Here is an 18,468-nt window from a genome sequence, read left to right on the forward strand (position 1 = left end):
AATATTTTCTGTGTGTGTGTGTGTCCAAACAAAAATCTATACTCACAATTGAAAATGCTGTTGCTCATAGTGAGGACAGAGGGGGAGTATGCTGTGTGCTCCACATGCTACAGGCTGACCTGTGAACCTCGTCGGGATTCGCAGATCCACGTTATCACACTGACAAACTGTCGGACGGCTGAGACAAAGTTGCGGCACAACAAACTTGAAACGACGGGAGATCACACTCGGGGAGGAGCAGCCGTATGTACCCGCAGCAAATACATAACGCAAAACATATTCTGGAAAGACAAGTACGCCTATGGAAAGTGCATAGAGTGTAGCACTAAATAAACAACAAATGCAGTTTTTGTATATGTTTCCATTCCATAAATATTCATGAGCGGCTATAGTGTGTTTACACAATGCTGCATCCATGGCACCTGTGTTATCCATGTGCTGTGTGAGGGGGGACTCACAAGTTTTGTGGGAGTGAGAGAGAAGAGACATGCATTCATGTGGATCTGTGTGTGTGTGTGAGAGTGAGTGAGCTGACTGCAGTTCCACTGTGAGCAGTAGGGAGCACTGATAGCTCACAGCAGCATCGGCAAGGACAGAGCCCAGCTGGATACAGCACCGCTAGGTGTGTGCAAATGTGTGTTTTTGGATGCGTAAGTGTGTGTGCGTGTGTGTAGAGTATGCCGAGTACATGAATGTGTGTGTGTTCACCTGCAGCCACTAGGTGCTGCCAGAGACCTACTCACAGCCTGAATAGGGACATAAAGTGTAACGTATGCACACACACATGAAAGGCACACTTTCTAGGCACAGACCTTTTTATATATCTTTATTTTAATAATTCCATTTTATTGACTATAAAAGAATGGCCTTAAAAAGCACAAACATAAAATATTTTTTACTGTCCCAAAGCAAAAAAAACAAAAAACAGCCCATCACAATCTCCAGGGCGAGATGTGCTGGTTCCTCATCAGTGCCACTGACATGTTAATTACTAAAGCATGTCAGAAATCTCCGGGTTTTCACACTTCTGAACTTTGTCTTCTAACAAGCAGCCATTGGATTAATGTCGATGCCACATAAGCACTTTGCCACAACCATGAACGCCGTCCAAACTGCCGAACGGCGGATCAAGTGACCAGCCTCACGAGACCGCTCCGCTCTGGGGCTTTAGAGCCACTGTTCAGGCTGACACAACAACAAGAGAGCAAGCAGCGCTCGGTGTGTTTGCCTCGTTATATACAGTGATGCCACTTTACAACCCATTTCTGTTGGATCCCTCCGCTCCCATTAGCAAGCTCACTTGAGACTATTGTCATCGTCACTTTAACGTGTTCGTCAATTGCAGGCCGCCATGTCTCAACAGGATGACGAGGCCTGGGGCCGTGCGAGGAGGCGAGCGGGCCGAGTCGTGTTGATGCTGCAGTTTGTGAAATAGTGACACATTCTGCCTCGACAAGGTGAGTTCAGCCGAGGTGGAGGAGTCTGCCACGGACTTTGACCCGCAGTTACCACACGCACACACCTACCTAGGTGATCCTCCTTGTTTTCTTGCATAAAATTAATAAAGCTACTCGCAATTTTATTAGAAGGAGAAATAAAGTCGTCTGCTCGTGACAGAAAAAATGCAGAATTCATGAGCAATACACTGCATCCTGGCTCAATTCAAGTCCCCCCGGGGGCTTTTTCCTGCTGCAGCTTTACTTTTGGAGGCGAATGTCAGCTAATGTAGGCAAACTCCTGCCAGACATTGTTGTTGTACTGACATTACAGTGAAACTGAGCTGACTGCAAGACAAGTCGCTCCTTGTGCTTCTGTTACTCTGATTCAGAAGTTAGCGTTTCACATCAACTTTGGACTTTTCACAATGACTCTGTGTCCCAGTAAAGCCACGACACGATTCCGACTGTGCTCCTACTGCGATGGGTCAGAGTGTCTGCGGTGTACAGAGCCTGTTATTCTCTTATCCTTGTCACTTTAGGCCCCGGCAGCTGCGGCTCAGAAGAAGTTTCCATGGCCTTGAGTGCAAGAGCTCTGCAACAGATTTTTTATTAGTTTTTTTGCACCAAAATAGAGAAAAAGAAAAAAGGGTGAAATCATAACACTTTTCAAGAATTCCACATTGGAGACGTTCTAATTAGCTTGATATTCGCGTTGGTTAAATTACTGATATTTCTTTGGGCCAATTAAAACTTTGAAGAGCTCATTTTCTTTCTTTTTTTCCAATGTTGTTTAGCAGCACAGTGTGGGAGCTCATGAAGTTTGTTTGAAACCCATGAGCGAGGATCGTTTACTGAGACAGAACTAGTCTGCTAGGAGACATAATATACAAGTCCCTGTAAGCGATTATTCAATATAAAAATGCCATCAGTCAATTATATCACTAGATATGTTTGAGAAAAAAAGTTGTTACAGGAAATGAAACCGTCGGTTGGGTCTCTCGCGACCGCAGTCACCTCGAATAATTGGCGTAAGAACATTTCCTTTCATCACTGACTGTCATCATTCTCGCTCCGACTTTGATTGTTAATTCCCACAATAATCAGCAACAAACAGTGAGAGTTCTCTCCCTCTGCTGCCAAAAATGGATGGGCGCTGCTCCTCCCTCCCTCGTCCTGCGTGTCAAACATCAAATGCTTCTCATTTGCACGCGGAGCGGGATACTCCTGAACGCTGAAGACGTGTGGGGTTCTTTTCCCCCTCTTCCTCTGATGTGCTAGCCGGTCATTAATCAATGTTTTCATGTTTCTTATGCCGTCTAGACGGTTGCTAGAGAGACACGCACGCCACGGCTCAGTGTTTTAGATTTAAAGAGAATCACTGGCTCCGACAGTTGACACAAATCCACAAGTTACTCAGCTTTCCGTCTATGTAAACTCTGTTAAAGAAACTCATTGTGTTAACAAATAGAATCACTGCTTTCGGCATTTTCATGAATGTGAAGCAGGTGCACAGTATAATTTATCATGAGTCATAAAACCCTGTGTATACAATTTTGTCGAAAAAGCAGACAGTGTGTGTATATTTCTATGTATACTGTATGTGTGTGTGTGTGTGTACATGTTTGCCTGTCTATGTGTATGTGGCTGCGAGCCGGTACAGTGGCTATTGGAGCCATAATAACACTGTCGGGACCGACGGAGCCATATCACGCTCACTGAAGGATCTTGTGTCTCTTTTTAATTAATGGAGGCGAAATGAAAAAAAAGGCCCAGGTCTCCTTTTTAAAGAGGAATCAGGCACGGCCGTGTGAAAAGGCCCCGGTGAGACGGCTCAGTAAATCAATGGGCTGGGGAACAGAGCTAAGCGAATGCAGTCACCTTTTATCCAGGACCCTGTGGGCTATTTAAGTTTTTCTTTTTCCCCCCATAGTGGCAGACAGCGTCTTCACAGAACAATACAGTAAGTCCATGTTCACCCTGTGGCCAAAGGGGGCAGTACAGTACTTCCTCAGGCATCGCTCTTTATCATACATGTACTGTAAAAAAAAGAGTGTGTGTGTCTATAATTCCTGTATGTGTTGAATGTGTTGCAAGCATTCGCAGTGGATGAAGCTGTCCACTGATTCTGAAGCTCACAAGCAGGGTTTAGTTTTAGTTGGATATATTTTAATGCAAACCCTATTACCTAATCAAACCCTATCAGCATCTACACCAAATGTTAAACCCACCTGTTCACCAAAGCCTACATTCACTCATGACTTTTGTGTGTGTGTGTGTGAATAGTAATGTGTCCTTTGGTCCCTTTAAAAGACAGTAAATAAAATTAAGTTATTATTATTATCTTTATTCTGTTTGTTAACTGGTCATTGGTCCTCATTGTATTTTACTGCTGACATTTCCCCTCATTTGGTTCTCATCATGTGTTAAAAGCATCTTTGTGTCATCACTGGTCTGTGTTGCTGAACAGAATGAATCAAGGTGCAGAGACGGAGACACGAGGAACAGAAGCACAAGGCTACATGAGTAGAAAATCACAAAACCATGAATATTGTTCGGTTCAATGTTCACAAAATTCATATTATATGCATTTACTAATGAAAACGTGCTCTTTCCAGAGGACTGATAGTTTTTAGGGTAGAATTTGTCATAAATGAGCAATACGCACTTGAAGTACAGGTTTGACTTTCCCCCCCATTTTGAATGCCTCATATATCAGAATTTTGATTTCCTTCAGACATGAACTTAGCTGGTAAGAATGCACTATGACATGAGAATTTAAACTGACATTTGAAAAGATCTGATGTGGATCAGTGTGGGGCACTTTTTACTCCATATTTTAGCAAGCCATAGCTTAGCAGAACTTGGCAAATAGACATCTAATAGGGTAAGACAATACCTGAAAAAAAATCAAGCATGAAGCATGAAGAACAAACGTTCATGCTAAAGTTAAGACTTATGCAACTAATGCAGCAGACTTTTTTATTTTAAAGCCTCCAAATCTGAAGACGAGGCGATCCAGGTACAATGATATTATTCATACGTATGAAGCAAATCCAAGATGGTCGGTCGGTCGGGAGGCCTCCGTTGATTTGACATGGAATGACCCAACATGCAATCAAGCCAGGCATTTGAAAAAGAGCCTTCCCAATTAAAAGTGTGCCAGTTAATCCACCCTGATCCTGTTGGAGAGCGCTGGGCCGTTCTCACTGCCCTGCAGTCGGCCTCGCAGGCTGAGCTGATTGATTCTGAACCAATCTTCTCCACAAGACTGCAGCCCAGGATGTAATGACCCACAGCTAAAGCTTGGATTAGGCCCAGGCCAGGAAAAATGCGGACGGACCAAGCACCAGCAGTGACCCTCTGGACACAGCCTTTTTGTGAGTCATGTTGTATTACATGGCCTCGTGTGAGAAGTATGTTGAACTAATTAAGGTTCTGTTTGGATTGACAATCTAGTCGTCACTGTAGTGACACATTTCAGCAGTTGTGCACTCACTGCACACGACTCTGTGGTTAGCTTTGTGCTCAAGCAGCAATATAAAGACAGTGATGGATATACATTTTGCATTTGCGTTTCCTGCACCTTGAATGTTTGAAATGACACTTGTGTCTCTTTGTTAACTTTGTGCGGCTGATTGTAAGATTTGGGTTTAAGGCTACATCCATATTACTACGTTTTCATTTTAAATCAGTTATCAGTTTTAATCCCTGTCCACACTAACACACCTGGAAATGTAAACAGGAAGCAGATTTGCTTCCTGTTTACATAAAGTTCTAAGAACGACAAAAAAACAGTAATGAAAAGTTAGCGCAGGGACTTCTTTACTTGGACCGACGATGAGGGGGAACTAGTGCTTAACGTTGGTGGTCACAACAATTTGCCTTCTTCGCTGGTGAGTTGTGACGGATAAGAACCAATCAGGAAGTGAATGCAGGTGACTGCGTCGTCATTTCCAAACGTCTCTGTTTTAAGGCATTTGGAAACTCCGGAGTAGTGTGGACAACAGGCGTAAACGTAGCAGCTGTGATGTGTTTTGAAATGAAAACGTATTAATGTGAATGCAGCCCGAGCCACTCATCTGTTTTTGTTAAAGCTGCAGTGCACATTTTTAAAGGGGGATTGGGAAAACAACATCACACCTTCTTCAAGGATGCTGATCACTGTCAAACATAAAACAGGATAATCGTTTATTAGCCTAAGAGGAAATTTGCCATCACATTGCCAATTTGCCATTAGGATTATTTTTATGTTTTTGCAGGTGCTGAGTAACAAAAAGCACAATCCCCATACCCCACATAGCACTTCCCCCACTTCTTATTAAATTCTGCATTGACTTTTTACAAGCTTGATAATGCCAGAGCCTTAAAAATATTTAAAGTTTTGGATCCAGCAGACCTATAATGCTCAATATTCAATACGTATGTATACATATTCAATATCTATATATTTAAGTCCAATGTTGGAGTAAGATAAAAAAATATGTACAGTAGAAATGGCACCCTTTAAAGTAAATGATATGTTATGACTTTCTGTTTGTTGAAGTAGAACAGATGAAATAAAATCAGACTGTAACGATACAATTGCATGACATCATAGTCTTTTGGATCGCATCGTGCATTGCATTGGATTGGAAAAAATATAATATTTAATCGCACAGAATCACAATTAGTTGTTGCATCATATGTATTAGATCGTGTGCAGTGTATCCAGATGTGAATGAGTGATAGAGATGCACAACCCCACTCTATTTAGAAGGTTGCTCAAACCATCCTTACCCGACCAAGAAGTGTTGTCATGTTTCTGCAGAGGGTAAGAAAGACTTTGAACAAGAAAGCAGTTTGCAGGTACTTTGTCATTTCATGCCTGACCTTTGCTCAATTAATCTGCATAGGTGTGTATGTGTTTACAGGTCTTCATCACAGGGCAAAACCTTTAGAAGTAAATCTGTTTTCTCAAACTATTGTGCTCTGAACAGTCATGTTCACACTGCACTACTCTTCCTCTGTGCACAGCTCGGTTCTAGAGGCAGCTCACATGCCCTGACCTACAAACCATATTACCAGTGAGGACATACAGTATAAACACACGCATGCACCCGTGCACACACACAGACACACACACAAACTTTTCAATGCTCTGGACAGAGCACTCAGCAGGATCTTGACAATTACGCTAACTACCATCGGCCCTGTGCCTCCGCGAGTCACCGCTGCCACCCCCCCCCCCACACACACACAGAACAGATTTCATTAGCATATACAGGTGAAAGGTGAGCCAATCAGTGTCGTGTCTACAGTTATGTGTTGGCGCTAATGATGGCTGCGGCAGAATGTGACACGTTTGAGAGATTCACTGCTGTTCTGACTGGGACACTGCGCCAGGGAGTGCCGCAGCGATAATACAATGGCTCCAAAGTTTGAAATACGGTGGGGAAGAGGTGCTTTAAATCCTGCTCTCTAACAGAAACACTTAAATGGTAATATATCATATACAAATTTTCACTTCCGAACAGTAAAAAATACAGTACTAGTCCTTATTGGCCTGTGAATGTATGCAGCTAGAAGCACTATAGGTTGTGGCTATGGGGCTACTGGCAACAGGTCAGAGAGGTCACTGCGGTAACAAGAGCTATAGTAAAGAAAACGTGACTTGCTGAACCACAGTTTGTCTGCAGGATGTATGCGTTGACCTAGGAGATGCTGGTTACACAACAGCCTCAAGATGGCCGCCATTTCAAAGCAAACAGCTCATCCAATCAAGCCTGTGTCATTATGCAGCACCATTAAATCCTCATTAAGGTAAAGTGCTTTCAACACAGGGTATATGGAGATCAATGGTCTCTAATTCTGACTGGGATGATGCACACGTTGGAAGTCTAGTGGAACTGTCAGCTGGGACAAGATTACTCCGGAGATTCTCCGGAGTTTGCAGGTCACATAAGAGGAACGCGGCAGGACATTGTCCGAGTCGGACGCATTCACGACTGCAGGATGATTTTTTCATCAATCTGTGGCGCAGGACATGAGGAGAACTCCTCCGAAGAGAGCAGTGTTTTTGTTGAGAGTCATCAACACTTCCAGAAAATGTCTCGAGCATCATCTGCGGACAACTGCATTCTCACACACAGCTCCACCGGAGAAGTCAATGGGCCTTATTATTTGTCTTTAATGGTGTGTACAAGTGATTTAGGAGAACTTGCCACATTCACCAATTTTCTCATATTTTGAGTTTTCTTTCAGGTATGAAACAACTATGAATGTTCCCGACCTGTCGTAGGAGTCACGTAAATAAGTCTCCCATTGGTCAAAACAAGTTTTTCACGCACAACGTGCTGCTGTTATCCTACCTTCAAGTCTGACCACCAGTGGCACCTTCAGCTCCAGCTCTCGACAGGCCTTGGTGATGCCATTGGCGATGATGGCACAGTTGACGATCCCACCGAAAATGTTGACCAGGATGGCCTCCACCTGTGAAGGAAGAAGCAAGGAAAGGATTTAACACACTATCGGCCAAAACGCAAACTCAAAAGTCACATCTTATATTTGCTATCTGTATATCAGAGCATGGTGGCAACACCAAAAATCACAGTATCACTGAATATATTGTTCAAAAGCCACTGTGGTGGGTGAACAAACTCATCCGAAACAAATAAAGTTGCGGTCAATGATTGGCAGAATTCTTTGCAGCATTCTCAAAGTGTCATTTACAGTACATGTCCAATATAGCTGCAAAAACCTCTTCGTCCACATTGGTGCAAAAACTGTTGCAAGATTGAAATCTCTCTGAAAACATCCAGCAGGGCAGCCTCACCAACAACCTTGTGTACAGTAGGTCATGCACCCAGAGTCTATGCACCCCGAGGCCATACAACACTGTCACCGTGGAGGCAACACTCGAGCCAAATAATGAAGCAATATTTCAATGGGAAGTGGTGACATGAAAAACAACAGCAGCGGCACACCTGGCTGTTTTTTTTAAACCTTTTAATGTAGCCGAGCCATGTATCATACTTAGCTTTAATACTCATTTACATACCACCAAAAAAAAATCAGACTGCCTTGTATAAGAATGAAATAGAATCAAGTTCACACACGATGGTGAGCAGATCAAGTAGTCAGTTCCCACCCGGGGAAGTGACCTTGCAATTCAAATTCTAAGTCTGCATTTCCCCCACAGCGATCAAGTACAAACAAAGTTTTTGAAGTTATGCTCTATACTATGTTCACTTAAGCTGCAGTCTCTTTGCTAAGGACAACTTCAACTTTCTTACAAAATGAGACACTGACATCACTTAGTAGTGAAGCAGGCAGTGTGTGTGTGTGTGTGTGTGTGTGTGTGTGTGTGTGTGTGTGTGTGTGTGCGCGTGTGCGTGTGCTCACACTAACAATCTAGCACTTGGTAATTACCCTGGCTTGCTCAGTGGAAAAGTAGACTGAGAGCACACAGGATTAATCCCCCATGTTTGTTTATAATCACTGCTAATCTGTTAGCGCCGATTTGGATGAGCAGCTTGTGGATGTGGATGTGTGCGCGTCCTTTTCGTGAATGTGTATGCCTTCAGTGTGTGGTAATGATGTTTACAGGGAGAGAAGATCAAGGACTCGGATAGCAATCCGAGCCACAGCCACGGCATTGTCCTCTACACGCTATCCAAATGAGCATCTCCTCCTAAACGGCGAGAGAGTGACACAGGACCAGAAGAGAGCACCAAAACAAACGTCAGATGTGGGGAGTAGCGTGAAGATTCAGACCCGCGTGCGAAGAAAAATTGAGCAAGCTGTTTGGTCAACACAGAGAACTGTTTCATGCTGATTAAGTGTATCTTCTCGGGATGGGATGAGGGATGCTAAGGAGGAGGAAAAAGGGGGAGGCAAACGGTGGCCGCAAATTGCAACGGAAAGGAAAACTCAGATGTTCAAATGGAAAACTCCTCAGGTTCAATCGGTCCTCTAAATATGTCCGATTTCTTTCCCTATCATGTTCCATGCATTATCACGTCTGCCAACGGAGGTTATGTTCCCCCCCCTTGTTTATTTGTCGGTTGGTTTGTTTGTCAGCAGAGTTAAAGTTGACACATGAGTTAAAAAGGTCTTTCATTTTTATCGATTACCTTTGATTAACCTATTGATTACATTCAATCACATGGACAGTTCAACATGGAGAAGCAATGTAGCAGAGTGATTTTTTGGTTTATGAGGCGTGATGAAATTGGTAATATGGGGGGAAAAATAGTGGCTGAGCTTGAGACCGTCTCAGATCCGAGGGAACGCTGCACGTTCAGTGATTCGTTCTCTGATCTTACACAGTGGACGTGAGCCTTGTTTGACAGACAGTCGCGCTCTCCCTTTTGCATCTTGAAGGTTCAAAAGTGGAAAGCAGAACCTAACCCTTTCATTTAATAATTAGGTGATGGAAAATAAATGTGCTATAGATACTAAGGTAGCTCTCATTGTGCAAGACTACACACACTACTTACATAAGGCTACATTTAGAGGCAAGAGAAAGGAAAGGAGGCCAATCCACCACAAGCCTGAGAAAAAAATATGAGATAGAAATGTGGCAAATTAAAAATTGCAACTTCATTCATTTCACAAAAAACTGAGCAATGTCAAATGTCTCATATGTTAAACATGTAGGGCAGTAGTGTTCATCCATTGGGCAAAATCAAATGGGATGCACAGCAGACATCTTCAGGAAAAGTTTAACTTAAAGATCAGGGTGAAAGGGACAGAACAATATAAAATGCATTTCATGGGGCTTCTATATTTCAGGCGTTTGGGCCGATGCAGTTTACAGCCGCACTTGGGCCAAAGCAGTTCAGCCTGGCTGCGGTTCAGTTGCAGCACATTGACCAGCGCCCTCAAACATAGATGTAGAAGGCCATAAGTGAAGTTCTCTACTCTGCAATCGCTGAGGTAAAGTCTCTCACAGAGAAAAACAAGGCTCTAACGGAGCAAGTTAACATGCTGGAAAATGGACAGAGGCAGATTAAGAGTCAGCTCCAAAAGAAGCTCGGACGAAAAGATGAGGTCCTCAAAATTGTCTGGAGTAAGAAGGCCGACTCACACCAAAGACAGCCTTGCCCTTCCGCACTCGGAATGACAGTGAGCTGAAGAGGAGTCAAGAACCGTGGAAAAGCGAGTGTGATGCAATTGGCTGGCTCATTTAGAACAAAAGGAACTGGAGGAGAACGAGATTCAATAAGAACCTGAGAAGAACGAGACTCGAAAAGAAGAAAAGATGGAGAACAAAGACAATGAGGTGAGAAAAAAAGAGACGAAATCGAAGAAAAAGAGTCAGCTCTACTTCTGAAATGCACAATCCCTTTCTACCCTCGGCCCTATTTCAAACCTTTATCCAGCACCTACCCCTGTGTGACCCACCTCTTAACAAATCCCCAAAACAAAATCTATCAATATCAGTCCTTCAAACACATTAAACAAACATTTAATGTTTTTTTAAATACCTCCAATGGCTGGCGGGGAATTCGTTATTTGTATTGCATTACTACTGTTTATTTGTTCCCTGTATTTAGTTTGCTCTTAATGCTAAAAGAGTTACGGAGATAGCGCAGCAATTGAAAAAGACGGATGCACAGACGTGTTCATCACTTCTGCACGTCACCCAGCCAGTCCAATGACATACATCTGTATTAAATCTCATCACATGTAAACAGTTGACCTGGAATCTTCAATCGGAATAAATTCAATCATCAGAATGATTAAAAACAAAAAGAAAACGTGCATGTAACTGCCGTCACCAATGTGTACGACCCGCACGAGTTGACTGGCAAACCCAGCAGGCATGAACGTGGGAGATCAGAGCTACAGGGCGCACAGTCAGATGCACTCGCGTACACACCCACGCGTTCCGCTCTAGAATAAAATGTGCAGTCAAAAGAGGCTACATTTCTTTGTAAAGAAAATAAGTGTATTAGTGAAACAGTCTACCCAATGACTGTTGTGAGTGCACATGGGAGAAAAGTAGCAGGAAGTGAAAAGAGTTCAGCAGTTCGGGAGAGGCAGATGGAAAGAACAAGGTGTAAAATGAGGCCAAGTGAGTGATATATATTGAACAGTTTGCTTTGGTGTGATCTGCTGGGCATTGTGTGTGTGTGTGAGTGTGTGTATATGTATGTGAAGCTATATTCTCCGCCGCCTTAGAGGACATGTGTGAGTATGCTTCCCCACCACCCTGTGCAGGTGTGGCCCAAGTCAACACTGCGGATGCCACGAGGAACTTGCACACAGCTAATTAAAGACCTTCTGGCCTCAACACCACTGATCGGCAATATATTTATATTTTGCTTCACGCTGTAATATCACATTCATTTTCACGCTCAACATCTCTCGATGGAAGCACAACAGGGAGAATTTTATTATTTTATGCATGCATCATCAGCATATGCAAAGTGCAATGTAGATATAGTGGAATGCATTTGGCAGTTCATGAGAGTAGTGTAACTCTGCTCCCCGAGTTATACAATAGACTCAGATATATGACTCGCCACTTCATGATATGAGTGTATGTAGTGCACACACCACACCACACACACAAACACACGCACACACAGCATTATTTGGTGTCCACTGGGGGGCAGCAGAGATTCAGATGGCTCTTTGCAGCCTCGTCATGGAGAGCTCTATCCACAGCCCATTTTTCAACTCCTGCCTCTATTGGGAAGAACCATATTTCTTCCATTCATGCACCTCCTATTGACACCAATGTATATTAATGATACATAAGGCATGATTTATGTTGCTTGGCACAAAAGTAAATGCAGTTTATAGAAATATGGATGTGACGAGAACCGAGTTGCATTTCGCTGGAAGTTTGTTTTCTTATTCCATATTATTTCCTCCCTGGCTCAGGTTTAGTAGCCAGTGTGCAGCCTGAGGGACATTGGTTTCCCTGCACAAACTGGCAACCAAAAATAAGCAGACATTTTGTCTAAAAGTTCTGTTCAGAAGTTCCACTATTCCAAGTAAACACAACACACAAAAGGCAAAACAAATGCCCTGAATGGTGTAGGTGTAAAACTATAGGGATTATTTTTGGCAAGGTAGTGGTCTATATGAGGTCAAAATATCCCAATGATGAATTGGCTGAAAGAATGGGGGCCATAATTTGGGTCAGTCTCCTTGGTTTGATGCCTTCAACAATCAAAAGTCTAACTCTGCTCTTGCTCCACTCAGCTCTCAGCATCTCAGAAATCCAGCCTCAAGGTGTGAAATGGCATTGCACGCTCCAATCCGTCGAAAATCTCCAACATCGCATTTTACCTCCGTTCAGAGAACCAATATCAGGCGCTTTCCTTAAAGGCATTCATTTTAGGTGAGCTTCCCTGGCAGCGGGGTGGATTTCTTTCATCAGAGCGCAGCATAAAGGCATCAGCTATACTGTGCCAATGTAGCCTTTTTAGAGGATCTTTGTGTGTTCTTTCAGGCGGCGTTACAGCATGAGCCAGTGCGTTCTACCTGTGTGACGGCGAAATGAATCAAATTTTGCAAAATACGATCGTTGTGGCCGGCATTGCGATAGCCTGCCAAGGCTTTTTTTGCGTCAAAGTCAAAAAAGGCCCTTCACAGGAGAAACAGGCTTTTCTGCCTGCTATTATACGCCCCACTAACTGCATTTAGGACAAGAAAGAAATGTAACCCAGACAATTTGACATGCTCACGTGGCCCTGTATATACTCCACTGGGTTTTCATGAAATGTGGCTTGGATTCATGTTTGACAAAATATGTGTGTGCCGTTACCAGGGACACCGGGGTCTTATCATAAAATTATCAAATTGTACATCCATAGTCATCCCTATTGACCTATTGGCAAGATCACGTGTTCAGAAAGTCCTGATATTGTTTTCCATGGCCCAATACATAATAAACAAACATGATGTACTTTTCTCCTCCAAGTTTCAACCCAAGGGGGAACAAAGGCATTGTGTTCCTCCTCATTCTGTAAGGATTCTTGTCATGAGTTGAGCATGCATTGCCGAATTATCACTCAAATACACATTTTCATGCCCATACCCGTTAGGCGCGGCTAATCTTCTGCAGCGAAGAAAGAAAAGGGAGAGCATCTTGTTGCCTTTGTTACCAGCAAGCAGATAGGAGTAGAAAAAAAAGCAAGGATGGATATGGGTGTGTGTCTCTCTGTGTCCTATTAAGGGCTGTTGTTTCGTCTTATCTACTGGAGACAGGCTGTACTGTCACCGCCTGCTCTGGCAGGCCTGGTTTGTTTTCGATCTGCTGGGGGCCCTTAGCTCGGCCCTGGGGCCACAGGTTAACATGCAAGGCTTCCAAGACAGGGAAGGCCTGTTGGCTCTAATCAGACATCTTGGAATGAAGGTACTGCTGTTGGTGAGGAACCATTATTCTCCTTCTGTCCGTGTTGGGCAATCAGTGAATTGCCTTCTATGGTCAATGTGTTATTTAGGATTTCTTCACACATTTTTTTTTGCATTTGATATCGCAGCTTCTGCCCCGTCACGTTGCATCCAAACTAGAAAGAACTGAGCTTAAAGTCTTGTCTCTTTAATCAACACAATGAGCAATATTCCCATTGCTACAAAAGATGAAGCTAAAAGCAAAATTTGGAATCATTTTATTCCTTGAAAGCTGCTCACACTGTGCAATCGTGCTGTATGTTACAACACGATAAAGCTGCGGATGAAAGGGAGAACACGGCGTCATGTGTTCTCTGTCACACATGTAGGGAGGATCAAATCAGTAATGCAAGCCATGAAATAAAGATGCTCAGATGGCAATCTTTTATGGATTATTTACTACTTTAAGCATCAGTTCTGTCAAACGGAGTAGCAATTTTGCCTTTGCAAATCTATTCTTAGAGGATACAGAACAAGAAAGAGAATGACACAAAGGCAGACTGAGGGAAAAGAGGGTCTTGAAGTCAGAAAGTGAGGCGAAGTGAAACAGATGGAAGACGAGAGATGGAGAAGAAAAGAGACGGAGAGAGGTGATGGGAAGTGGTGCGGTCTCTGGCTTCTATTGAAGGCTAGGATTGGCCCTGGCAAAGAGGGATAAGAGGCAAATAATTATCCGGCCTGCTGAAGCATGACAGCCTCTTCTTGGGAGTGTGGGGAGACAGACTTAGCATTATGTCAAAGATTGGCCATGTCACTGGTGAAGACACCTCTTGACAGACAGTGGCATCTGAAGTTTCACTTGTCGGTAAAAAACCCACCACGACAGGCAGCCGGCTTACCTGCCTGATCGATGCCGGTCGGAGTCAAGGTGTCACCTGAAGGACATTAAGATCACGCATTAAACACAGTTTATCATCTACATACACCTTATTGGCTCCTGGAATATTACAAAACTATAGCCTTTGTATTTATTTAATGTTTTGACGGACATATGTAATCCAGCCAAATGGAAATCTGCCTTGGACATGCACTAAAAGCACAGTTCTCATGTCCTGAGAGGGTTTTACAGTGTGAACCCTACTGTGCATCGATATCTCTCACATTTATCCACATCCTTAAGTCTTCTAACATCGGCCCTGGCCAGGAGTACTTCATGAGCACTAAGCCACCTCCCACCCGCTCTAACTCCATTTTTCCTTTACATGTCAAACAATAGAAACCAATCAAGTCAGGAATGGCTTAGCCTCCAGCCCAAAGTTGGGTGTGCAAGGGCATCGGTGAGGGAGAAAAGACGGAGTGTGATGAGGAAAGGTGAGATCTGGCAAAAACCGTGCGACCAGAGAATAGATCCAGGAGGTGGTCCGTAATACCTTAAGGTTTACCATCTCTTGAGAGGAGGTTATGTTCGGCTGTAATGTCTGATTTAACCAAGTGGGTTCAAGTCTGTTCCAGTCGGGGCCAGGCAGAGTTGAAAGTCGGGAGATGAAATCATACGGCATGTGTTGTTTATTGCGTGTAATCCTCTTTGCCAGTCACTGCATTCCCACTGATATTACATTTGACCTGTGTGAGTAATAAAATAAATAAAAAACAATAATACAAAAATGATACAAATTTAAAAAGAAAGAGAGAGAGAGAGTGTGTGTGTTTAATCCTGCAGTACATAAATAGCTTCCATTTAACTAATAATCTCTGGAGGGTGTTTTTTCCCCCCATTCCTCTACTTATTTCCATCTAACAAATGGCACTCTCACAGTTAGGTTGCAGAACCATAGGGAGACTTCTATTGTGAAGCAGTTACAGGAAATACAATGCTACTCACCGCTTTAGTGAACAACACCAGGAAAAAAAAGCGAACTTGTTAGCGTTGCATGCTTTACTCTTCCATCCTGTCACACTGAAGCTGTGAGGTCATCACAAGGTTGATTGTTACTAACTGTTGGGATGGGTCAGAATGGGTGTTCCTAACGGTATGGAAAAATGCCAATTGTGAATAGAAGGCAAATGAGATTTAAACTGGTGATGCAATCTGCGTATTATTTATTTTACTTGGATCACTGTCTTCCTGGATGTAGTTGAGAAGGATTGTGGTGTCCACAAGAGAATACACCAAGTCAATGTTTAAGCATGCAGCTGTATTACAATTAAAAGGGTGGCAAAGTTCCACAAACCTTTCCATATGCCTTCACAGAGTTTATGCATCACTCTCACCTGCCCTCAGATGTTTCATGTGTAGTTCATTTGTTTGTAGTACTGGGATTATTTGGCATTATTCATATATGGGCAAATGGCACATTCAAGTGGGCGTCGTGCACCTAATCGCGACACGACGCAACAAATGTTTAAAAATAGTGCTGTATCCGTGAACTAAATTCCGACAACACACTGGGAAAACATCCAGTCATCATTTACATTTATCATTATTCCCAGAAAAACAAGCTTTCATCTTCACACAGTTTGAATTTAAGACTGACTGTTTGTTGCCTTGGGCCAAACTGAATGTTTGTGAAGATGTGCTTGGTTATGTAGTTCATCTCGCCTGTACTGCTGTCTTACAGTGTCAAGTTCAGCATTTGAAATACTCTAATAATAGAGTGGTTAAAGATGTGAAAAATCGGATTCTATATTGTCTTTCCACTAATGAAGTACATATTTTACCAGTAGATTAGATTGTTCAGTGTCACTTAGTGTCATTGTGTAGTCACCAAAAAAAAAACCACCACCAGAGAGTGGGTCAAGTTAACTGTCACACACCACTCTGTGGAGGCAATACCATTGTTTAGTAAATCATTCATTTTGGGTCTCCAACACATCCTTTGTGACTAAATAGTAGTTTCATAGGCTGACACTTTGTCCTTAGAGTCGGTCATGTTTTAATTACTGGGATATTACCTCATGCCAATGTGTAGCATACAGTAGTTAGTAAAACAGAAAATATTCATAGGTTTGTGGGTTTGACGAGCTGTCAAAGTTACAGGCAAGCGGCTGTGTGGTGGGGGAGATAGAGGCGGGCAGATTCACAGCATATTCAGAGATCTGCAAAAACTAAATGAGACAGAAGTGTTGAGCTGCATTCAAGTCATTTCAAGACTTATTCTTTCCAAGGAAAAAACTTTCTAAATATGTACTTATGTAGATCAGTTTTTAAGGGGTTTATTTAACGCCCAGAGGAGGAACTTTAAATGTACACAACAACTTTTTAAGTTGTAGTTTTGGAATTATCACGTTATAAATATTTTGAGGGTGTTTAAAAGCATACGGAACGACACATGAGAAAGGACAGAGAACAGATACGACGCAACAGAGAAGTGTCATGTGTGACGTAGGCCAAGGAGGGGGACAGACCTCTGCGGTGAGCAAGAGGTTTGTCAGATGTCAGTGACAGATGTAGAACTTGTCTCCTGCTGCTCACCTCAGGGTATCAGACTGCCGCTGAACCCACACACACACTTCCTACACACACACACACACACACACACACACACACACACACACACACACACACACACACACACACACACACACACACACACACACACACACACACACACACACACACACACACACACACACACACACACACACACACACACACACACACACACACACACACACACACACACCACTTTGCTGTGAATTGGACTCAACAATTGGAGCCAGTGTAGGGCAGGCATATTATTCATCCCCAGAGGGTGTCGTGTCACTGGTGACAAGCAGACATAAATATTCCTCAACCCCTTCACCAGGGGTTAATGGCTGTCCATCAGGCAGCAATGAGACACACAGAGACGCACGTGCCTGGTGGAGACACACAGTACGGCCACTTTCACTGGACTAGCAAGGTCACTTATGGAGATTGGAAAGACCGTGGGGAACAACAAAACCCACGAGGCAGACAACTCCGCTTCAGCAGTTTTACATGGGAAAAGAAACAGGCAGAGAGTTACGTACAACACCTGAGCAATTTCCAAGACAAATTTACTTTCATATGCATCCACTCAAATTTACATAGATACTTTTTTAAGTCAGAGTAAAGGTTTACCTAAAAAGCTGACACTCGTTCTGTCTCGAGCTATGTTGAGCAAAAGATATTGTATGAAACTGAAGAAATGCATAATAGTTGGGGAATGGCATACATAATCACCTCAGAGACCTGGTACAACAAACCAGCCGCTGAATATAAAAGAGCCAACATTTCTTGCTTTGTTCCTAATGCTGCCAGGACAATAAAAAATAATTTATTCTAATGTATGCAAACAGAAGGTCAATTATCCAAATGATTCCAGTTCAGATTGCACCTGGTCTTGGGAACCAATGAGCCATCGAAAGGGCAGATGGGTGTGCTTTGGAAGGCAAATCGTTGCCCCAACCCCCTTCTTTTGTCACCTCCCCACCATTTGCATGTCTAAATGTGCAGGCGATCGGCTCACCTTAAGCAAAGTGCATTCCACTAATGGATAAACAACTTAGCATTTAACTTGTGTGGAGGGAGATAGGCCACAGAACAAGATACTGAAGGTAAAGCTGTGGTCAACTGCTAGAAAAACAGGAACAACCGGAGGCTAATCTGACCAACGGTATTCAAAAGGTAACATTCACTTTCATGTGATGATATTAAATAAAGCAAAGGTCATCTCAT

The 18,468-nt window shown here is 43.1% G+C and overlaps 1 protein-coding gene across 1 annotated transcript in view; it reads right to left on the minus strand.

Annotated features, from left to right (window-relative positions):
* Window positions 1-18,468, minus strand: part of suclg2 (succinate-CoA ligase GDP-forming subunit beta) — an 80,728-nt gene that overhangs the window by 2,847 nt on the left and 59,413 nt on the right. The window contains exon 10 of the mRNA XM_035631096.2: window positions 7,787-7,907. Coding sequence (XP_035486989.2) covers window positions 7,787-7,907 — 121 coding nt within the window. The remainder of the gene's footprint in view (window positions 1-7,786; window positions 7,908-18,468) is intronic.

Source organism: Scophthalmus maximus, chromosome 6 (assembly GCF_022379125.1).
Source record: "Scophthalmus maximus strain ysfricsl-2021 chromosome 6, ASM2237912v1, whole genome shotgun sequence".
NCBI lineage: Eukaryota > Metazoa > Chordata > Actinopteri > Pleuronectiformes > Scophthalmidae > Scophthalmus > Scophthalmus maximus.